The sequence below is a fragment of the Oncorhynchus keta genome, chromosome 22, assembly GCF_023373465.1.
Source record: "Oncorhynchus keta strain PuntledgeMale-10-30-2019 chromosome 22, Oket_V2, whole genome shotgun sequence".
Classification (NCBI taxonomy): Eukaryota; Metazoa; Chordata; class Actinopteri; order Salmoniformes; family Salmonidae; genus Oncorhynchus; species Oncorhynchus keta.
In genome coordinates, this window is record NC_068442.1 from 31,451,072 (window position 1) to 31,475,475 (window position 24,404).

The 24,404-nt window shown below is 42.0% G+C and overlaps 1 protein-coding gene across 2 annotated transcripts in view; it reads right to left on the bottom strand.

Moving 5' to 3' along the window:
• Positions 1–17,099: 17,099 nt before the first annotated feature.
• wwp2 (WW domain containing E3 ubiquitin protein ligase 2) overlaps positions 17,100–24,404 on the bottom strand; it is a 46,351-nt gene continuing 39,046 nt past the window's right edge. The window contains exons 13-24 of one of the 2 annotated variants that reach the window (XM_052475014.1): positions 23,990–24,118; positions 22,789–22,867; positions 22,568–22,639; positions 22,282–22,370; positions 19,876–20,035; positions 19,161–19,294; positions 18,860–19,000; positions 18,562–18,682; positions 18,290–18,394; positions 18,084–18,180; positions 17,925–17,997; positions 17,100–17,761 (exon numbers count right to left, since the gene is read on the bottom strand). In XM_052475014.1, coding sequence (XP_052330974.1) covers positions 17,662–17,761; positions 17,925–17,997; positions 18,084–18,180; positions 18,290–18,394; positions 18,562–18,682; positions 18,860–19,000; positions 19,161–19,294; positions 19,876–20,035; positions 22,282–22,370; positions 22,568–22,639; positions 22,789–22,867; positions 23,990–24,118 — 1,300 coding nt within the window. In that variant the 3' untranslated portion in view covers positions 17,100–17,661. The remainder of the gene's footprint in view (positions 17,762–17,924; positions 17,998–18,083; positions 18,181–18,289; positions 18,395–18,561; positions 18,683–18,859; positions 19,001–19,160; positions 19,295–19,875; positions 20,036–22,281; positions 22,371–22,567; positions 22,640–22,788; positions 22,868–23,989; positions 24,119–24,404) is intronic. The other variant, XM_052475015.1, reaches the window with a different exon arrangement.

The following is a 24,404-nucleotide window of genomic DNA, read 5'->3' on the forward strand; positions in this document are numbered from 1 at the left end:
AGTAGCTTGGTACTAGTTGAACTAAAATCAAATCTTGGTAGTGTTTTCAGTAGTTGATTACTTTTTTGCCATTTGGCAGTGTAGCCAACTACTGGAACTAAACTTTTTTTTTAAATGAATACTTGGGTGAAGTAGGTAATACTTTCCTTTCTTTTTCAGTATCAGACCTGCCTAATTCTCACTTGAAACCAGTGGAGGCTACTGAGGGGAGAACGGCTCATAATAATGGCCGGAACGGAGCAAATGGAATGGCATCAAACACCTGGAAACCATGTGTTAGATGTACACTACCGGTCAAAAGTTTTATAACATCTACATTGCAGAATAATAGTGAAGACCAAAACTATGAAACAACACATAAGGAATCATGTAATAACCAAAAAAGTGTTAAACAAATCAAAATATATTTTATATTTGAGATTCTTCAAATAGCCATCCTTTGCCTTGATGACAGCTTTGCACACTCTTGGCATTCTCTCAACCAGCTTCATGAGGTAGTCACCTGGAATGCATTTCAATTAACAGGTGTGAAATCTTAAAAGTTAATTTGTGGAATATCTTTCCTTCTTAATGCGTTTGAGCCAATCAGTTGTGTTGTGACAAGGTAGAGGTTATACAGAAGACAACCCTATTTGGTAAAAGTCCATATTATGGCAAGAACAGCTCAAATAAGCAAAGAGAAATTACAGTCCAACATTACAGACATGAAGGTCAGTCAATACGGAACACACAAGTGTAGTCGCAAAAACCATCACGCGCTATGATGAAACTGGCTCTCACGAGGACCGCCATAGGAATGGAAGACCCAGAGTTTCCTCTGCTGCAGAGGATTTGTCCATTAGAGTTACTGTACCAGCCTCAGAAATTTCAGCCCAAATAAATGCTTAACAGAATTGAAGTAACAGACACATCTCAACATCAATTGTTCAGAGGAGATGGTGTGAATCAGGTTCCAACCGCCGTGGACAATGACAAAACACACCTCCAGGCTGTGTAAGGGCTTTTGACCAAGGAGACTGATGGTGTGCTGCATCAGATGACCTGGCCTCCACAATCACCCTCAACCCAAATTAGATGGTTTGGGATGAGTTGGACCGCAGAGTGAAGGAAAAGCAGCTAACAAGTACTCAGCATATGTGGGAACTCCTTCAAAACTGTTTTAAAAGCATTCCAGGTGAAGCTGGTTGAGAGAATGCCAAGAGTGTGCAAAGCTGTCATCAAGGCGAAGGGTGGCTATTTGAAAAATCTCAAATATCAAATATATTTAGATTTGTTTAACACTTTTTTGGTTACTCAAATCAAATAAAATTTTATTGGTCACATACACATGGTTAGCAGATGTTATTGAGAGTGTAGTGAAATACTTACTTCTAGTTCCGACAGTGCCGCAATATCTAACAGGTAATCTAACAATTCCACAACAACTACCTAATACACACACATCTAAGTAAAGGGATGGAATAAGAATATGTACATATAAATATATGGATGAGCAATGACCAAACGGCATAGGGATGATGCAATAGCTGGTATAAAATACAGTATATACATATGGGATGAGTAATGCAATATATGTAAACATCATTATTAAAGTGGCATTAATAAAGTGTCTAGTGATCCGTTTGTTAGAGTAGCCAATGATTTCAAGTATGTATGTAGGCAGCAGCCTTTCTGTGTTAGTGATGGTTGTTTAACAGTCTGATAGCCTTGAGATCGAAGCTATTTTCCAGCCTCTCGGTCCCAGCTTTGATGCACCTGCACTGACCTCGCCTTCTGGATGGTAGCGGGGTGAACAGGCAGTGGCTCGGGTGGTTGTTGTCCTTGATTATCTTTTTAGCCTTTCTGTGACATCGGGTGCTGTAGGTGTCTTGGAGGTCAGGTAGTTTGCCCCTGGTGATGCATTGTGCAGACAGCACCACCCTTTGGAGAGCCCTACGGATGTGGGCGGTGCAGTTGCCATACCGGGCGGTGATACAGGCAGTGGATGCTCTCAATTGTGCATTTGTAAAAGTTTGTGAGGGTTTTAGGTGACAAGACAAATTTCTTCAGCCTCCTGAGGTTGAAGAGGTGCTATTGCGCCTTCTTCACCACACTGTCTGTGTGAGTGGACCATTTCAGTTTGTCCGTGATGTGTACGCCGAGGAACTTAAAACTTTCCTCCTTCTCCACTGCTGTCCCTTTCCTGAAGTCCACGATCATCTCCTTTGTTTTGTTGATGTTGAGTGAGAGATTGTTTTCCTGACACCACACTCCGAGTGCCCTCTCGTCGTTGTTGGTGATCAAGCCTACTACGGTTGTGTTGTCTGCAAACTTGATGATCAAGTTGGAGGCATGCATGGCCATGCAGTCATGGGTAAACAGGCTGTACAGGAGGGGGCTGAGCACAGACCCTTGTGGGGCCCCAGTGTTGAGGATCAGCAAAGTGGAGACATTGTTTCCTACCTTCACCACCTGGGGGCGGCCCATCAGGAAGTCCAGGACCCAATTGCACAGGACAGGGTTGATGCGCTTGAAGGGTACTATGGTGTTAAATGCTAAGCTGTAGTCAATGATCAGCATTCTTACATAGGTATTCCGATTGGTCAGACCAGTGTTGAATGGTCCTTGTCACAGGTATATCCTGTTTGAGTTTAGTGAGTAAAATACTCGGAAGCAGTGGGTGGTGTGCGCACCTCCAAGTCCGACCAGTAGGCCGCTCCTTCTACCTCTCCTGCGTCGACGTTGTTTTGGGTCAGCCTCTGGAACCAGTTTGAATACCTTGGGTGGTTCGAACATAGTATCCGCTTTGGGAAAGTCGTATTCCTGGTCATAGTGCTGGTATGTTGACGTCGCTCTGATATCCAATAGTTCTTCCTGGCTGTATGTAATAACACTTAAGATTTTCTGGGCTAGCAATGTAAGAAATAATATATTTAAGAAAAAATACTGCCCAGTTTCCTAAGGACTAGAAGCGAGGCGACCCTCTCTGTCGGTGCCATCTTGCCTGTATTACGTATTCCGTGTTATTTCATAGTTTTAATGTCTTAACTATTATTCTACAATGTAGAAAATAGTACAAATAAAGAAAAACCCTTGAATGAGTAGGTGTTCTAAAACTTACGACCGGTAGGGTATTTATACCATTCCACTGATTCCGCTCCAGTCCTTACCATAAGCCCGTTCTCCCCAATTAAGGTGCTTAAAACATAGTTTTGTGTTTAATAGGCTAAATTACACATTCTGTTTGACATCTGACTTCAGAGTGATCTGTACTTGTAATTTGTAATCTATGACATTTCAGAATTAGATATGATAATTTATCACAAAGCTGTCTGGATGTAGTAAACTACTTTTTCAAAATAACTTTAGTTAAGTAAACTAGATTTTTCTTAAGGGTAGCTTTAGTGTAGCTTAACATCTTCCAGTGTGAAGTAATTGGTAGCTTGGTAAACTATATTTTCAGAGTAGCTTCCCCAACACTGATGCACGTACATGTAAACAGATGTCATGTGCTGTGTGCCAGACAATACCCTTAGGCTGAGAAAAGATTAGGGCAGTTAGAAAGGGCACATGAGGTGAAATGGGATGACACATGACAAATAGGGTGAAGAGTGAAGGACAAGTGTTGCGTAACGAGACGGTGACTGAGGGGGGTAAAACAACAGTATTCCCACTTGTTCCACAGGGTGAGACTCTGCCCTGGCTTGGCTGTTGACCGTGCTCCATCTGTGCCTGGCTGTGAGAAAACTCCAGGCTAGACTGCAGGAGCTCTGGAGCCTGCACTGTGAAACCAGCAGGCAGGGCTGTCATGACAGAACACCTGGAGAAACACAGAGGAACCAATCAATTCTAGTTGTACTCAAATTTGTTTAGACTGTGGAGGTCAGTAATCACGTTCTGTTTCCCTACTCTGTCTCTCACACATGATCAAACAGAAACGCACATAATGTGACAAACACAAATATGTATGGTCATATTTCTTATGTTTTGTTTCGCTTGCCATTTTATAGGGCCATCCCTTTTATCATTTTCTAGGACTATTTGCATTTAAAGTAATGGATATGATTACTGCCGATAGGGGAAGCTGTGGCATCAATGGGGAGATCGTGAGGTCTTGGAGTTTTCTTTGAGAAAGCCTACTACTTAACGCTACTAACATTTCTCCGTCTCATCATTTTACCCTGTTAATTCAGGTATGTAACGTGTAAAAATACAATATGACTCTCAAAATATTGATACAACATGGTTAACTACATAGTCCATGAGTTTGGTAATGTTTGAAGACAATTGAAAGGAGTTTTAACCGAGTGAAAAACTAGTTGGTGTTTTTCCCATTGTAAGTAATGGAGGTTGGCTAGGTTCTAATGGTTTACATGTAAGAGAAGGGATTAAATATTTTTTTATTTGACCTTTATTTAACTAGGAAAGTCAGTTAAGAACCAATTCTTATGGTGTCCTGAACGTTTTGTACTTTTTTTCAACAACATTTTTTAAACTATTTGTTTTATTTTCTATGAACAAAGGCTCCGCTTAGTTCAGGTAATATATGTAAATATGTGATGTCAGTATAAAATGTGTTATAAAAAAAGTCTTAATATTTGTACGAAAAGAGTGTTTAACAGTTCGCTAGCTTGATGCTAACCAAATGTAGCTTGGCTAAGTGCTAGCGAGCTCTAGAGTAGATGGTTTCAGTCAGTGTTAGCTTACACGTTAATTGGTTTATAATGTAATGGTTGAAGCATTGGTTAAGCACAGGCCTCCAGTCATTTGTAGCTTTTTCAAAATTGACACTGATAGTCCAGTGAGTTATATATAATGTGAATGTGTGGTGATAATTTTTTAACCTGAGAACTTTTATTTTTTTTATACTGGAATATGAAATGTGAAGATTTAATACTACAATAGAATTGTAATGGATAATTGATGTTGACAACAAAAAAAGATTACCAAAAGAGAACAATATATTAAATGTTGGAGAATGCCAACTACTGAATCCTACTAACGTCTCTCTGTCTCATAATTTTACCCTGTTAATTCAGGTTTATTATATGCTGATCATGTCTCAGTCCAAGGCGTGTAACAATAACAACACACAAATGGGACATACAAAGGCCACGCTATATCATTAACAGTGGGGCTGGCTCCATGCATAAGCAACATAAGCATTCGCTTATGGTACCAGATCTCTAAGAGGCCCCCAACCCCACAAAAATGTTTGTGTGTGTGTGTGTGTGGGGGGGAGGGACTTTCCGTCGGGGTCTCAACTTACAATTGAGAGTAAGAATAGTAAAATACACCAGGTGCAATTTCACTTTTGTTATGTCAGCCACTCAATTAGCTGATAACTAGCCATGTTAATTTTTTTGATTGGTAGTTAGTCTAGCCAACTATCTAAACTTGTAGTAATCATGTCCGAATACTGACCGGCCATGCAGGGCACATGCCCAGGGGCCCTGACCTCCAGGGGGCCCACATTGATTTTGTTAGTCACTCTCAGATATCATATTAACATGGCATAAGTCATGGCAAAATGTGTTTAAATGTAGGAATTTAACTTTAAAGGCCCTAACCAGAGGGCAATGGCCCTGATTTCGATGTAATTCCTGTCCAATAGCAGAATTTCTCATTAAGGTTCCACCTCCGAAGAATGATGCAGGCTGCTTAAACATATTCATGAATTGGGGGTGGAAACATTGTGGTGATTTCCACGTGGAGTGCAGAAATAACAACAAGTAGGGCACTGACAGCTGTCAGTGTGGCTAGCTAGCATGCTAACCTTATGTAGCTAGCTGATGTTATATGTTGTTTCTACACTGTATTCAAAGATTAGCCAGCTGACTAGGCTACTGTATGGGTAATTCTGGAGTTCTATTTGTCATAAGTATTTGGGAAAACTTTGCCACAGATGGATAGGGGAAACCAATATCTTTGATTTTGCCATCTATTGTTATCTCCAAAGTTGTGGCATGTTCCATAAATAATGGCCACGAATCCGCCATAGAGTAATAAAGAATAAGAATAAGATGAAACTCCGGTAATATGAATAGCTGTAGCGATGTACGCTGAGAGTCGGGAAGCAAGTTCAGGGAGTGAATGCATTTAATTAATAAATGAACAAAACAAAAAACACAAACAGCGCACCGACATGAAACAGGAACAGTAACAATGACGATCATAGCCCAACAATCATTTTGGTCGGAGTCCTGTGGCTGGAGCCACGCGTCAGGGAGGGAGCACTGTCAGGTGTGCTCCCTCTCCGGCCTCTAGGTCACCAGGCTGCTTGTTACGGTACACACCTGTCACCATCGATACGCTCATCTGGACTCTATCACTTCCCTGATTACCTTCCCTATATATGTCACTCCCTTTGGTTCCTTCCCCAGGCATCATTGTTTCTGTTTCTGTGACATATCTGTGTGTTGTCTTGTTTTGTATTATGTTAGGTTTATTTATTAAAACACTCACTCCTTGCTTCCCGACTCTCAGCGCACATTGTTACAATAACCTAACCATCGAACAGTTTGGACTAGATTATACATTGTAATGGACACAATGCAACCTTTGGTAGGCTTCTGGCAGGCTGCGCTACAGCAATGCCAAGTCAGCCCGTGCTCATGCCATGGTTGTCACAGCTAAGGGAAGTGAAATGAAAGGCTACAATGACTTTGCTCATGGGGCACTCCGTAAATTATATGTAACAATACCCTGAGTATATTGGACACGAAAAAGAAAAACCGGGGTTGCAAAATGCAATCATATTACACACAATTTTACCATTTATAAAAAAACATTTATACAGACTATTTCACATCTGCTCCTGCTACCACCCCTAGTGGTCATCCGGTGTCTGCTTGACCTGCAGCCATTCACCTAGATCTCTCGCTCTCTCTCTCCCTTTCTGTTGGTGTGTGACACTCGCATTTAACATCTGCTAACCATGTGTATGTGACAAATAAAATTTGATTTGATTTGATTTGATTGTGTGCTGGAGTCAGAGCCAATCCCTACCAGCTACAACTCGTTCCATTATCAAGACCTCTACAAATACTCAGTTCTGTCACTTCCACTCTGCCAGATCATGATCTCTGCTCAGTCAGTTTATGCTTCTAGTCATTATTATTATTCTAGATCCTATTACCCTGCTGTACCTGTTTCCCTGCTTGACGCTGTTTATCCTCTCACTGCAGTTTTGCCGCCCTGACTCTGTCTCCTGTTCCACATCTCTCCACCCTGCTACCCTGTTCTGGACTCCCCACACCACCACTTCCCCTCCAGACAGGTTTACCCTGTCCCAACCCAGCACACTGTTTCTGAATAATAAGCTGGTGGGTGGTAACATTCAACTTAAACCCAGCCCTGAAAAGAAACGTAGACTGAAAAGTATTAGCACATAATATCATAGGGCAACCACACCGCATTGGCATGGAAAATATCAAAAGTTACCTCTTTGGATTTCCCCCTTCAACCCAAAAGTATATCATACTTTGACTAAAATTGTCTTATTGACTAGAAATCATTTTGTATGCGTAAGCTATGGGCATAGGTTTTTTTGCTGAAAAAAAGTGAATTTCCATTCTTGTGGGTGTTTAAAACTGCAAAAAGTTATCTTGACTCCATGGCAAAATGGGTCGAATTGCAGGAAATAAGCTGTAAAACTGCAAATGTTTTCTCTCTTCCCCATGGCAAAATGAGTAGAATTGTAGGAATGTATTTGAACCTTTTTGGGATAGGGGGCAGCATTTTCACTTTTGGAAGAATAGCGTGCCCAGAATGAACTGCCTCCTACTCTGTCCCAGATGCTAATATATGCATATTATTATTAGTATTGGATAGAAAACACTCCAAAGTTTCTAAAACTGTTTGAATGATGTCTGTGAGTATAACATAACTCATATGGCATGACGAAAACCTGAGAAAAATCCAACCAGGAAGTGGGACATCTGAGGTTTGTAGTTTTTCAAAGCTTGGCCTACCGAATACACATTGAGATATGGATGAGGTTGCACTTCCTAGGGCTTCCACTAGATGTCAACTGTCTTTTGAAACTTGAATGAGGATTCTACTATAAAGGAGGGGCTCATGAGACATATTTGAGTCAGTGGTCTGGCACAGAGCCTTGGTCTCATGACGCGTGCTCCCGACAGTTACCTCTCGTTCCAGTGCTTCTCTGAAGACAAAGGAATTCTCCAGTTGGAACATTATTGATGTTTTAAGTTAAAAACATCCTAACGATTGATTCCATACGTCGTTTAACATGTTTCTAAAGGACTGTAACGGAAGTTTTTGTCTGGATGAAATGCTCGCGCCTCATGAAGATGGATTACTGGGCTGAACACGCTAACAACAAGTGGCTATTTGGACATTAATGATAGAACTTTATGGAACAAATCAGTCATTTATTGTCAAACTGGGATTCCTGGGAGTGCCTTCTGATGATGATCATCAAAGGTAAGTTAATATTTATGGTGTTGCTTCTAACTTTGTTGATTCCAAAATGGTGGATATTCCTCTGGCTGTTTTGGGCTCTGAGCGCCGTTCTCAGATTATGCTTTTTCCGTAAAGTTTTTTAAAAATCGGACACAGCAGTTGCATTAAGGAGAAGTCTGTGAATAACACTAGTACCTTTTATCAATGTTTATTATGAGTATTTCTGCAAAATCACCAGATGTTTTGGAATCAAAACATTACTGCACGTAAGGCGCCAATGTAAACTGAGATTTTTGGATATAAATATGCACACTATCGAACAAAACATACATGTATTGTGTAACATGATGTCCTATGAGTGTCATCTGATGAAGATCATCAAAGGTTAGTGATACATTTTATCTATATTTCTGCTTTTTGTGACTCTTTGGCAGGAAAAATGGCTGTGTTTTTTCGACTTGGCGGTGATCTAACATAATCATATGTTGTGCTTTAGCTGTAAAGCATTTTTGAAATCGGACATGATGGGTAGATTAACAAGATGTTTATCTTTCATTTGCTGTATTGGACTTGTTAATGTGTGAAAGTTACATATTTAAAAAAAAATGAATTTTGCATGCTGCCTTTTCAGCAGAATGTTGAATGCTGCTCTAGAAATGTTAAAAACATAAATGTTTCTCTCCATTGTCAAGAGAGGGGCCACTAAAATGTTTTTCTGCAAGATTTGGTTGGGGGGCCCCCAAAAGGACAGAGCCCAGACCTGATTAACAGGCTATGGGCTCTGCTCTATCATAGTTCACCTGGGCATACTGTACAGTAGGATTGTGAGCAGCCATAATGCATGATGAGCCACTAGATGGTCGTCAACTAAAACCACAGAGCTGGCGGTTCACACAAACATCACATGCAAGCTGAAAGGCCGAGCCTTGAACTTTCCTTTCTTCTACCTCCCTCCAAACCCTTCCAGTCGCCCCACTTTTCCCATATGTAGTTGCTCACCTGGTGATCAGAGTGCGCTGTATGGCCTGATGGCTGTATGGATATCTCCCCACCACTATTGCACAGAAGTAGACTGACCCCTGCAGGTCAAAATCAAATAAAAAATGTTTTTGTCACATGCACTGAATACAATAGGTAGACCTTATAGTGAAATGCTTACTTACAACCCCTTAACCAACAATGCAGTTTTAAGAAGAATATCCCCCAAAATAAGAAATAAAGTAACAAATAGTTAAAGAGCAGCAGTACATAACAATAGCGGGGCTATATACAGGGGGTACCAGTACAGAGTCAATATGCGGGGGCACCGGTTCGTCAAGGTAGTTGAGGTAATATATACATGTGGGTAGAGTTATTAAAGTGACTTATGCATAGAAAATAACAGAGAGTAGAAGAAGTGTAAAGGGGGGGGATGCAAGAAATCTGGGTAGCCATTTGATTAGATGTTCAGGAGTCATATGGCTTGGGGGTAGAAGCTGTTTAGAAGCCTCTTGGACCTTGACTTGGCACTCCGGGAACCACTTGCCGTGTGGGAGTAGAGAGAACAGTCTATAACTAGGGTGGCTGGAGTATTTGGCAATTTTTAGGGCCTTCCTCTGTCACCGCCTGGTATAGAGGTCCTGGATGGCAGGAAGCTTAGCCCCAGTGATGTACTGGGCCATATACACTACCCTCTGTAGTGCCTTGAGGTCGAAGGCCAAGCAGTTGCCACACCAGGCAATCACCCGTCAGGATGCTCTCGATGGTGCAGCTGTAGAACCTGTTGAGGATTTGAGGACCCGTGCCAAATCTTTTCAGTCTCCTGAAGGGGAATAGGTTTTGTTGTGCCCTCTTCACGACTGTCTTGGTGTGCTTTGACCATGATAGTTTGTTGGTGATGTGGAGACCAAGGAACTTGAAGCTCTCAACCTGCTTCACTACAGCCCCATTGATGAGAATGGGGGCGTGTTCTGTCCTCCTTTTCCTGTTGTCCACAATCATCTCCTTTGTCTTGATCACGTTGAGGGAGAGGTTGTTGTCCTGGCACCACATGGCCAGGTTTCTGACCTCCTTCCTATATGCGGCCTCGCCATTGTTGGTGATCAGGCCTACCACTGTTGTGTCATTGGAAAACTTAATGATGGTGTTGGAGTCGTGCCTGGCCATGCAGTCATGACTGAATCAGAGAGTACATGAGGGGACTGAGCACGCACCCCTGAGGGCCCCCCATGTTAAGGCTCAGCGTGGTGGATGTGTTGTTACCTACCCCTACCATCTGGGGGTGGCCCGTCAGGAAGTCCAGGATCCAGTTGCAGAGGGGGGTGATTAGTTCCAGGGTCCTTAGCTTAGTGATGAGCTTTAGTGCACTATGGTGTTGAACGCTGAGCTGTAGTCAATGAATAGCATTCTCACGTAGGTGTTCCTTTGTCCAGGTGTGAAAGGGCAGTGTGGAGTGCAATAGAAATTGGCTATAGCCATGATTGCTATGGGTCGGTAGTCATTTAGGCAGGCTACCTTAGTGATCTTGGGCACAAGGACTGTGGTCCTCTGCTTGAAACATGTTGGTATTACAGACAGGGAGCGGTTGAAAATGTCAGTGAAGACACTTGCCAGTTGGCCAGCGCATGTTCGGAGTACACGTCCTGGTAATCCGCCTAGCCCTGCGGCCTTGTGAATGTTGACCTGTTTAAAGGTCTTACTCACATCGGCTGTGGAGAGCGTGATGACACAGTCGTACGGAACAGCTTGTGTTTGCATGTTTCAGTGTTACAGTGCCTTGCAAAAGTATTCGGCCCCCTTGAACTTTGTGAACTTTTGCCACATTTCAGGCTTCAAACATAAAGATATAAAACTGTATTTTCTTGTGAAGAATCAACAACAAGTGGGACACAATCATGAAGTGGAACGACATTTATTGGATATTTCAAACTTTTTTAACAAATAAAAAACTGAAAAATTGGGCGTGCAAAATTATTCAGCCCCTTTACTTTCAGTGCAGCAAACTCTCTCCAGAAGTTCAGTGAGGATCTCTGAATGATCCAATGTTGACCTAAATGACTAATGATGATAAATACAATCCACCTGTGTGTAATCAAGTCTCCGTATAAATGCACCTGCACTGTGATAGTCTCAAAGGTCCGTTAAAAGCGCAGAGAGCATCATGAAGAACAAGGAACACACCAGGCAGGTCCGAGATACTGTTGTGAAGAAGTTTAAAGCCGGATTTGGATACAAAAAGATTTCCCAAGCTTTAAACATCCCAAGGAGCACTGTGCAAGCGATAATATTGAAATGGAAGGAGTATCAGACCACTGCTATATCTACCAAGACCTGGCCGTCCCTCTAAACTTTCAGCTCATACAAGGAGAAGACTGATCAGAGATGCAGCCAAGAGGCCCATGATCACTCTGGATGAACTGCAGAGATCTACAGCTGAGGTGGGACACTATGTCCATAGGACAACAATCAGTCGTATATTGCACAAATCTGGCCTTTATGGAAGAGTGGCAAGAAGAAAGCCATTTCTTAAAGATATCCATAAAAAGTGTTGTTTAAAGTTTGCCACAAGCCACCTGTCCGTTCACCTTCCACTCCTAGAGACACACCAAACATGTGGAAGAATGTGCTCTGGTCAGATGAAACCAAAATGGAACTTTTTGGCAACAATGCAAAACGTTATGTTTGGCGAAAAAGCAACACAGCTCATCACCCTGAACACACCATCCCCACTGTCAAACATGGTGGTGGCAGCATCATGGTTTGGGCCTGGAAGGTTTTTCTTCATCAGGGACAGGGAAGATGGTTGGTTAAAATTGATGGGAAGATGGATGGAGCCAAATACAGGACCATTCTGGAAGAAAACCTGATGGAGTCTGCAAAAGACCTGAGACTGGGACGGAGATTTGTCTTCCAACAAGTCAATGATCCAAAACATAAAGCAAAATCTACAATGGAATGGTTCAAAAATAAACATATCCAGGTGTTAGAATGGCCAAGTCAAAGTCCAGACCTGAATCCAATCGAGAATCTGTGGAAAGAACTGAAAACTGCTGTTCACAAATGCTCTCCATCCAACCTCACTGAGCTCGAGCTGTTTTGCAAGGAATGGGAAGAAATTTCAGTCTCTCGATGTGCAAAACTGATAGAGACATACCCCGAAAGAGCGACTCACAGCTGTAATCGCAGCAAAAGGTGGCGCTACAAAGTATTAACTTAAGGGGGCTGAATAATTTTGCACGCCCAATTTTTCAGTTTTTGATTTGTTAAAAAAGTTTGAAATATCCAATAAATGTCGTTCCACTTCATGATTGTGTCCCACTTGTTGTTGATTCTTCAAAAAAAATACAGTTTTATATCTTTATGTTTGAAGCCTGAAATGTGGCAAAAGGTCGCAAAGTTCAAGGGGGCCGAATACTTTCGCAAGGCACTGTACTTGCCTCGAAGCGAGCATAGAAGTAATTTAGCTCATCTGGTAGGCTCGTGTCACTGGGTAGCTCTCGGCTGTGCTTCCCTTTGTAGTCTGTAACAATTTGCAAGTCCTGCTACATCCAACGAGGGTCGGAGCCGGTGTAGTATAATTCAATCTTAGTCCTGTATTGATGGTTTGCCTGTTTGATGGTTCGTCAGAGGGCATAGCGGGATTTCTTATAAGCTTCCAGGTTAGAGTCCTGCTCCTTGAAAGCGGGCAGTTCTACCCTTTAGCTCAGTGCAGATGATGCCTGTAATCCATGGTTTCTGGTTGGGATATGTACGTACAGTCACTATGGGGATGACGTCATCAATGTACATATTGATGAAGCCAGTAACTGATGTGGTGTACTCATCAATGCCATCGGAAGAATCCCGGAACATATTCCAGTCTTTTCTAGCAAAACAGTCCAGTAGCTTAGCATCTGCTTCATCCGACCACTTTTTTATTGACCGAGTCACTGGTGCTTCCTGCTTTAATTTTTTACTTGTAAGCAGGACAGGAGAAAATAATTATGGTCAGATTTGCCAAATGGAGGGCGAGGGAGAGCTTTGTATGTGTCTCTGTTTGTGGAGTAAATGTGGTTTAGAATTTTTTCCCCCTCTGGTTGCACATTTAACATGCTGATAGAAATGAGATAAAACAGATTTATGTTTCCCTGCACTAAAGTCCCCAGCAACTAGGAGCGCCGCCTCTGGATGAGCGTTTTCCTGTTGCTTATGACTGTATACAGCTCATTGAGTGTGTAGACAGCTACGAAAAATACAGATCAAAACTCACTAAGTAGATAGTGTGGTCTAAAAGCTTATCATGAGATACTTTACCTCAGGCGAGCAAAATCTCAAGACTTCCTTAGATATCGTGCACCAGCTGCTGTTCTATCCTGCCGATGCAGTGTGTAACCTGTTAGCTGTAGTTGAAAAGTTTCTAATTCGCTGAAGTTGTCTGTGATGAAATTCGAAATTGCATCCTTTGGGCTGCTAAACGTTCACATTATATGCCCACCCATCCATCCACCTCAACCAACCAACCAACCGTCCTACTTCTGTTTTTGCCATCTGTCTTATGTAACCATACCAAACGTAACATATCGTACTAATTTGACTGTCCCGGATTGACAATTACTAAGTTACGTCTAGTCTATGAGACCAGGTTGGACATGCTCTCACCTAATGCAGCCCCTCCTAGCAATGACTTCTGCATGGTGGTCATTAAGCACATCTCCGGATGGGACGAGAAGGTGAGTGAGCCACTACGTATCTATGCTTTGTGTGTGTGTGTTTTTGTGTGAGAGGGTGAGAGAGAGCATGTGTGTGAGAAAAGGTGTGTGTGTATGTGTAAGTGTGAGCTGTGCAGGTATACCAACCCTTTGAGCTCATGGCTAAGTGCCAAATACACTTGTGCCAGCTCCCAAAGACACCACTTCAACAGTGGAGATAAAACAAAGTCCTTATTGCACTCACTCATTCACTCATTCACTCATAGAAAATCAAGTACAGTTTGCTTGTGTTGCCTACATATATAGTTATTTCTCTGATATTTGTATTATGAACTGAAGGGGAAGAAACAAAGTCAACGAGATGCATTTATATTTGACCTTTCTCTTGATTCAGGGACGCAAACTTTTGCTGTCACGGCCAACAGCATCCACTCTCTGCCTGGCTCAGGCTTTCCTCTCTTGGGCAACTCGCTGAAGCACTCGTAGCACAGCTGGGAAATCTCATCAGTAGCCCACATACTGCAGCAATAGCAGTGAGTTTTAAACCAACTAGCTAACTATGGTGGCAGGAGCCCCCTGCTGTGGTGGTTAGTTAATTGAATAAAAAAACTATGCTCTTTTATTATTGTTGTATCTCACTGATACATTCCTTACATTGCACATTTTTCATTCCTCTTCTGTCTCTAGTATTTATATAAGAGCAGAGGATATATGAAAGAAGAAAAAATAGATCTATTGTTATGTCAAGATCACAACTTATTTATCGCATGATCACAACATAAAAAATGTGTTTTTGTCGAGATATTAAATCAAAAGTACCATGCATCACCCATTAATTTGTTTAGAAGCACCATTTTTTAAATGTATATATTTTTTAAACCTTTTTATTTAACTAGGCAAGTCAGTTAAGAACAAATTCTTATTTTCAATGACAACCTAGGAACAGGGTAACTGCCTGTTCAGGGGCAGAACGACAGATTTGTACCTTATTAGCTCTGGATTTGAACTTGCAACTTTCCGGTTACTAGTCCAACGCTCTAACCACTAGGCTACCCTGCACAATAATAACCTCATCAAGGTGCCCTGTGGCTGCCGCTGCATTGATTGCAATGTGCTCATGGGGCATTTATGCCCTGAAAGCAAAATGGCACTTGCCACATCATCATGAGGATGTTTTTGCATCTTCATGATGATGTGGCAAGTAACAATTCGATTTTTTAAAGTCCTATATCTTGAAAAGTTGATTACTGACATGGAAAAAAATGTGGGACTGTATCAACAGTGGAATAATGAAAAATACCAAAAGTTTTTGAGTGGATTATTCCTTTAACCTATGCAAGACATGAATGGATGAGGTTATTCTAGTATTCATACACACTACATAATAAACTTTATCTTCCAGAAAGTATTTAGTTTGAAGGTCTCTAAAAGACATCAATCAAGTACTAGTCAAACAACAACATGGTACAATGTTTCTGGAAATGATGGAACCACAAATTATTTATCAACCAATTGCTGTTCATTGTTACCATGGCCCTTAGTGGCTGTACAGAGGTTTATTTGCCAATTGTTTGCCTCACATTTTCTTTTGAGTGTAGCCTGTACTGTTCATTATTCACATATGATTTGATACAGGAGTGTAACTTTGGTTTTAGAAGTGGGAGGACATTTAATTTAAAAATCCGGTCGGATAATCACTCCAAACAGCCAACCTGACCACTCGGAGGTGTCAGCATGGTCCTAAAGCACACCGTTGCCTCGTTTTGCATCCTTTCCAATGATAAAACTGGGGGGGACAAAAATGGAATTTCAGAATTCCCCCCTGTTCCCAGTGTAAGTTTCACCCCTGATTTGATATAACAAACCATTATGTCTAATCCAGAAATTATTGTGCAATATTTCAGACAATTTTTGACTCCTTTTGGCTAAAGAGCACCCCCAGAGGCAAAAGTTCTGTATTGCCTCTAAATTGTGTCTGTTCATGCTCCTCACATGTCCATTGATACATGAAAAGTTCAGGGCTGATTAGACATTTTTCTATTGTCACACTAAACTGACAAGGATTTATGAAAACGAGCACACCATTTGTCAAAATTGTATGGAAAATCATCACTCTGCATCGATGTAGGCCTATTCTACACTCAAGTTTACGTAGCTGTCGGCCTACTCTACACTCAAGTTTACGTAGCTGTAGGTCTACTCTGGTACTTTGGCCTAGGCTTATTTCAAGGTCCATGAAATATAATAGGAATGGTGACAGTTATATGTGGAAATATTGATGTCATTTGCTTTGCAGTTCATTCTGGTATGTTCATTTTCACATAGAAATGTAAGATTTTGGTCATTTAGCAGACACTCTTATCCAGAGTGATTTAGTCAGCGCGTTCAACTAAGGTAGATAAACAACACGTATCACAGTCATAGCAAGTAAAACATTTCTGTAACATTTCTTGCTATTTGCAAATGTATTTCTGTATTTGAAAATACAAGTATTCTGTAGTTTATTTGGATTTTTATGGTATTTTGTAATAGTATTTTGTACTTTTTGCCCATCCCTGGCTGTGTGCTTCCAGACATTGCCCAAGGCAGCTCGATCTCAGCATAGACACAAGCATTACAATGTTTTGGACCTTCATTGATGTTTTACCATTGTTGCACTATGGTGCATATATTTTGAGATGCATTAATCAATGTAAATATTAGTGTCAAAATTGAATGTCGACATATTTCAGCAGCACAAGTCTTATTTTATCATGAAATGCTTGATGTGCCCAAAATGTCTAACTATGTATTATTATTGCTTACATTGTCATTGTCTCCTGTCAGTATCTGCAGTCGAAGTTTATGTTTGAAATGGGTGGTCATCGACACAGTGTTTCACAGACATACTGTTAGCAGACTAATATGGCTGGCTGGATAACCAAATCAGTGTTCTAGCAATATGACATTCTAACCAAAACCATATTCAACATTTCTAACCAAGGCATTAAGAAAATTGATTCCTTGTACCATCACAATCAACCCACCGAGATTTGAGTCATTTATTTGAGCTATGTACAGGTAACAATGAATTTCACAATGAACAGAAAAGAAAATCACATCTCACCAATCTTTCCTCTTAACAGAAGTCACTAATTATAACCACTCTCTCTCTCCCATTCAAACACACACGCTCTCATTTTTAAATGTTAATTTCTCTTAGATAGATATACTGGCTGTAGCTGTGCTGTTGTTGCGATTTGCAGTTGATACAATTATTTGAAGACATTATCCTGTTTTATGCTTCTGGTGTGCTCTAGATCTCGTGGCTGGCGTCTTCAGGCAGGACAGAGGGTTTAGGGTCATATCATAACACTAATCTTTCTGGACCATCCCTCAGCTCACACACCTGTTCCCTACTCTGATCCTGGTTCCCTTGTACCCACAACCTAGTGTGAGGATAGGTACAGGTGGGCTCCCACAGTCCTGGAAGTGGGGCTAGATGATCAGAGAGTTCATATTCCTGTGATTAACAACAAAAAACTACTTGAATGAATGACTCTTCCTTCTCTATCCACCTTCCCTCACTCATTATGTGATTATTTTTCCCTTATTCCTGCCCGAATCCTTCGGTCTCCTCAATGGCAAACAGAAGTTTCTCTCGCAGTTGCTCCAGACTCTTGTAGGGTGGCAAGTCCAGGCGATTGAAGCTGTGTGAGTGATTGAGATGGAGAGAAAAGATAGAGTGAGGGATCAGTTTGTGTTCAGTTGGGGTACACACATAGACACAAAACGAATTGATGTTATCATAGGACCGATAACAAACAATAAAATCAACTATGGCAAAGGAATTCAGGAAAACATCAGTCTCACCAGGTGTGGCTTCTTGGAAGCCAAGTCTCCTTCCCCACCTTGTCTATACAGAATTTTTGTGGCCCATTACTCCCTAAGCGAAAAATAGACTGTTAGATTCTTAGGCAAAAGACATTTGACAGTGAAAAAGGTGGTTACTGAATGGTGGCTGAACTGCACCTATGAGTTCAGCAAAGCCTCCGACTGGCAGACGGCATGTTCCTGTGACAAACTGGAGCAGGCGGATCCGCTTCTCATTGTCCATTTCCTTTACCACCTACATAATACACAGGTAAGAGTCATGACATGGGCAATACGTACACATAGGGAGACAGACAGTCACACGGAGACACACACAGCAGTAAAGGGAGGCCACTGTACTGTACCTGCCAGAACCAATGTATCTGCTTGCTGTTCTTGGTGTAGTGCCGATAGATGGTGTTCTTCTGCCAGTCACTGAGGTCTATCTCCTGCATCCCACATAGCATCAGCTGGAGGGAGGAATGAGAACATACCATTAACCCACAGTCACAGAAAGATAATCTGCAACAAATAGTCCCCTCTACCAACTTAAGTCATTGTGAAATCTCCATAACCTATAACTCTGCCTATCTAACCGAGCACACTTCCTGCATTTTCTTCCAGACTTATTACGTACCTCCAGCTCTTTCTCGTCAAAGTAGCGAAGCCACTCAAGAGGCACGACTTCATTGAAGCCATCCAAGAAGGCTTTGGTCTGCTCCTCCACCCCACGTGTGAACCGCCAGTCTGTCAGCAGACTGTAGAGAGACAGGGATGATAAAATAGCATTTTCTAGGCAACAAGGAAGGATATTGATTGATGTAAGTGTTAAGATGAAACAAAATGAATGCTAGTATGTGGCACACCAGTGACGGATAGCACAGTGACTGACAGAGACAGACAAGAGGGACAAAGTACTGATGGAGATGGCTGACCTGATGTACTCCTCCTTGTTCTCCGTGGTGACCAGCTCGTCCTCTCCGTCATCCTTCAGCTGGTGGGTGGACACCTTCCCCAGAATCTCCATATCCTGAGCAAAGTACAGCTCCACCCCACCCTCCTCCAGACTGTTATCTCTGTAGACAGATCACAGATGCATCGTAAATTTATTGAAGCTTTAAGCTGCACAATTATGTCAAATGCTTCCATCACTCTTCACATACTTTTCAGATTCACACAATTTGCCACAAGGGCGCACACATTCACACAGACATAATGAAGGGGCGGAGTACTTACTTCACCCACATGATGGAGTTGTAAAACTCAGGGTCAATAGACTCCAAGTCTTTCAGAGTGGGTTTCTTGTTGAGCATACGCTTGTAGAACGGCAGAGTGAAGCCAGTATCGATGAACTTGCCATGGTACAGGGCCTAGAGGGAGAGGGGAGGAGAGAGTGGATGCGATAAGTACTACACCAAAACATGTCATAAGTTTAATCTCTCTCCTGTGCTGATACACATAGATGAATACACATTTAGCCTAACCACAGTAAAGTGATCACACACACACGCACCGTTTCAATACTAACAGAACGCACACACAGAAAACACATACAAGTCTGTCTGTGTGTGGAGAAGATTGATTCAGTTAGTAGTGAAACGGTGGATAAGAGGTGTGGTCTGTGTCCGGCAGTGAGGTCATGGGGGGGGGACTGTTGGTTTAGGGGCCTGTCTTTTCTGGATATTGCCACAGAGAGAGTTGGGTTTGGAAATATGGGCGGTGGGGGTGGGGAGGGTTCTATACTTGGTTTAGGAACACGGCTTTTAAAACGATTTAGAGATTAAGGAACACACACACAGACCATCATACACTGTGCTCTCCTCTCCTGTTCCTAAAAATCCTTCTGTGCAACACATCCTCATCATATATTAAACTCTAACCATAACTATTGCTGTAGTTTACTTTTGTTGTTGCAAATCTGCATCAAATTTACCAATTAAGCATCGCTCACCATGGCGATGAATCGCCCTATGAAACGGAAGTATGTGAGGTGGTCAGGGTTGATGGAGGAGGCAGGGTTGATCTGCAGGCAGTAGTTGTTCTTCCCAGCGTACTCAAACAGACAGTACATGGGGTTCAGCACCTCATGGGACAGCAGGAAGAACCACTCTCTGTATGGAGGAGAGACAGGGCAGTACACATCTATATCTATCAGAGGGACAGGAAATCTACCTATGTGTGAGGGGTAAAGATTGTCACTTTTGACACTGCTTTTTTGTATTGTCTACAGAGTAGTACAGCATTAAAAACATCTCATACATTACAAAATCACACATTTGACAACAACAATATGAGACATTCTGACAGCACAAAAAAGCACCACAGTGGCTATAATTTCTAAATAATCAGAATTGGGTCCAGTTTCTGCATACACTTGCTCATTAATAGACAAATGTAACTCAAAAGTAACTAATAAACTAATGAATAAAAGCACAATGTCAAATTCACAAATAATTCAATATGTATACCAAAATCATAACATGGAGGACATTAGCTGTATGGCAGTTTCAACAAAAATATGTCATTTCAAAAAATGATCAGATATTTGGAATATCCGTTTTATAGTGATAATGACTTTTCCATTTATCACCATAGTAAGTGCTGTAATTTATGCTAACATTTTAAAATGTCACCTCTATAACCAAACTCCAAAATGGCTTCCAAATTCATCCAAGGTCATCCACCCATGGTGCTCAGAATGACAAATCACATTTTGATAATGGTAATTCATAATAACAGAACATGCAAGTCGAGGATGGAAAGATGTGCAGTCCTTCTTACCGAATTCTGATGTGCATTTTGAAGATGTTAGAATAACTGTCCACATGTACTTTTCCTCAGCCAACAAGATGAGTAACAAACAGCAAAATCACTAGCCTATGTCAATCTACTATCCTCCATAGTACAAAAGTTGACCTATTCTATTGGTCAGCTTGTCAAGGAGAAATAACCTATTTCAAACAGACTCTGGGACAGTTGTGGGAACGATAGATCCCAAATTCATACAACCAGTTGGCCTAGGCTACATAATATATATTTTTTAAAGCAATGAGTGATGCAACAGATCAGAACATTTAGCTTAAAATGTTGATAAACTATTATTTCTTCACATTATAAGCACAGTAATGCACACAAGGCAGTAGGCTACCCGTGAATGTTCCTTCCATAATACAATTAGCAGGAAAACACCAAAACATCCATTATACATGCTGAAAGAGAGATCTAATAGGCTAATTTGAAGCAAGGTAAGACTCATAATATGTATTAAAACATTCACGTTTAAAACAATGAAATAAATGTTTTCAAAATGCATACTGCCTCCAACTCATTGCAAAGTGGTGTGTGATGCACTGATGAAGCCTGCCTTCCGTTGCCGTTTGAGATGCTACAGCAGCAGCTCTCCAACTGTCTGACAGATGTTCAGCTCAAAGGCTCTGTATGCTGTACGCGTGTGATAACTAACGTATACACTGTACACGAGGAAATGTCATTCCAAGAAAATTGCAAATTAACCTATGGACTGATAAGCATGACCAGTAAAATGTATTTCCATCAATGAATAGGCTAAAAAAACATTTTTTCCTCAATGGGATTTTTTCATCTTCTCCCAGGCAATTGGCCGGTGCCAATTTTATTGATTGGATTTTCAATATTTATAGATTTTTATCGGCCAAAAGCCAGCTATTACTGGCTAATGATAACCCTGCAACCAACACAGAGACCTGACTGAAATATTATTCAAAATCTTTACCGTTACACAGTCAGCACATGGACATACAAATATACATACTAACACACACAACACCATAAAGCACCACGAAGACAAGCAGTATAATGTAGAATATGAATGCATGTAGAGAATGAAGCCCCGGCCACCACCAAGCCCCAGACCTTTGCACCCACGGCCAGCCAGCCAGTCCCGGGGGTCGTACCGGGGCTGTGCAGACACATCCAAACATCCCGTCCGTGGTTCTACCCTGTGGTAGAACAGCATGACGTAACCTACCATAGGGTAAAACCACTGGCGCGACACCGGAGACAGAGACACACGCAAACACAGACCACGTGGAGGAGCAGGAGGAGGAGCAGGAGGAGGAGCAGGAGGAACAAAGCCCGGGATCCCACCGCTGACACCAACCAGTGGTGAAAACACTGTCACAAGTCCACAAACACCAAAACACATACAGACAACAGATGACAGTGCAAGAGACAGGGAGTTGATAAATGATGGATGATGAATAATTAAGTGAGGAACACAGAGTAGACAAGGAATACTTATAGCTGAGGTAGGAGAAAGAAAGACAACTGTTGTAAGAGGCAGAAGGCCAGGCATGCAGGCAGTAGACGGCCATCTTACCTAGCAATGCCTCCATAATCAAGACCTTCCTCTCCCCTCATGATGATGTAGAGTCTTCTACGCAAGTCATATGGTTTCACATTCATGATCTGAGGAAAGAGGACAAAACACAAGCACATACATCACAACAAAGAAACTGCCACCCTACGATCCTATATTAGTTGTTAAAGTACAAATAGTGGTACAAATGAATAGATAAACAACAGCAACCCTCATGCATGTTTAATTACATAACATTTAAAATAGAAATTCCTCAGCAGGGAAACAGACTCCACGTCATCCTTACCTGCTGAAATGAGTCCTCAAATAGAGTCTGTCTGGACACTGAGATTTTCACATGGCTGGGTAAGGCATTGGACTGGAGAGGCAGAGAGAAGTGTAAAAATCTATTTCCTCAATGCTAGACATTAGGCAAAGAGATCGAGTCGGCACAGTAGAAAATAACTTGGCTTGAGATAAGACCCTGTTCTCATAACAGAGGTCTGAGAAACGACAGTCAGCACTTACATGGCACAGGAAGCGGAACTGGTGATACTTCCACCTGAAGCTGCGATCATAGGCCCCGGGAGAACTACCAGTTCTCGACCTACAGAGAAACAAAAGTAGAGTCTTTTTTGCTGTACCAGCAAGAAATAAAGCCAGACTTCAAATGTGTGCATGTCAGGGGAGGGATATTGGAGCTGTACTGGGCAAAGACAGGCCTGTCATGGCTGTCCTATGCACAAATGCTTTAGAGACAGGAAAATAGGCCCAGCTGTGGAGCTGCACAGTGAGGACTTTGGGCAGTATTCTAAGGAGGTGGTCAGATCTGATGTGCAGCAGGAGCTGGGTTAAGCCCAGAGATGGAGGTATGCCTTGGTGTGCAGCTGTGTTAGTACAAGCTACACCACTTCACTACAGACATTCTGGATAAGTGCCTCGTCAGCAGAGCAAAAACTGAGGGCGAGAGACCGAGCAAGGAAGGGGAAATACGGAGGTTGAACGAAAGAGAGAGAGTGAGGCCTCTAATACTCGCTGATTCGCTTTGTTGAACGCTGCCAGGCCCAACTTGGTTTTGGTTAGGAAGTTTCAGACCACAGAGGCAACCCTTTGGCTACAGATATGGACTGCAGCAGTATCAAATGTAAAACATTTTAAGAACCCTTTATGGCCTCTCATCTAAAAATATAACACCAAGACCTTCATATGTTTCAATGTCAGCATGAACACTTGCTCTCTCTCAATCACACACATCCATACGTACACACAGACAGAGTCAGATAGCAGAGCAGTCTGCTTTGGATTTGATTTGTTGGCCCACATCTGTTAATTTTCCCCGACTGTCTTTTTTGGAAGATGTCAAAATTAGGGCCATGCATCAAGGCAAAACACATGTGTTTATATTAGTGTGCTTGCTTGCATATGCGTGTACATATATATATATATATATATATATATATATATATATATATATATATATATATATATATATATATATATATATATATATATATATATATATAAAAATCCCCTTTCTTGTATCTAGGGTAGCTATCTATGCCCTAAAGATAAACTTAAATTCGCTTAGGTTCAAACAAAAAAAAGATGACAAAAGCAGGCTAAGAGAACCCTACATGCATCATCCCTGACAGAAAGGAGTCGTACAGTGCTTTTGTCAGGAGCTTTTATAAAGAAATGTAACTGCCCTTATCTGCAGATTAATATTTACCCTGACTCAAACCCGGGACGAGGGTCTTTAAAGCTGGTGGTGCGAGAGTTGTGATCCACAAAATATCGGACTCCCTCTGCGGTGTACTTCATTTCCCAGCCAGGGGGCAGGGGGGGTTCCTGGATCATCCTGTAACAGGGAGAGGGCAGTGAGCAGAGCCTAAACGGGAGGCTCCCCAAACTAGGCACACCTGTCCCCCCCGGCCCCGGCTCTGGCCCTGGGCTCTGGCCCCGGGCTCTGGCCCCGGGCTCTGGCCCCGGCTCTGGCCCCGGGCTCTGGCCCCGTCCCACTCGAAGCTCTCCCTGCCCACGACTCAGAACCTCGGAGCTCAGTGGTGATGATAATAAGACCACACGGATGTTATACAACATGAAAATATAAATACGAGTTCACTGAGGGGGTGGATGGGGGAGTG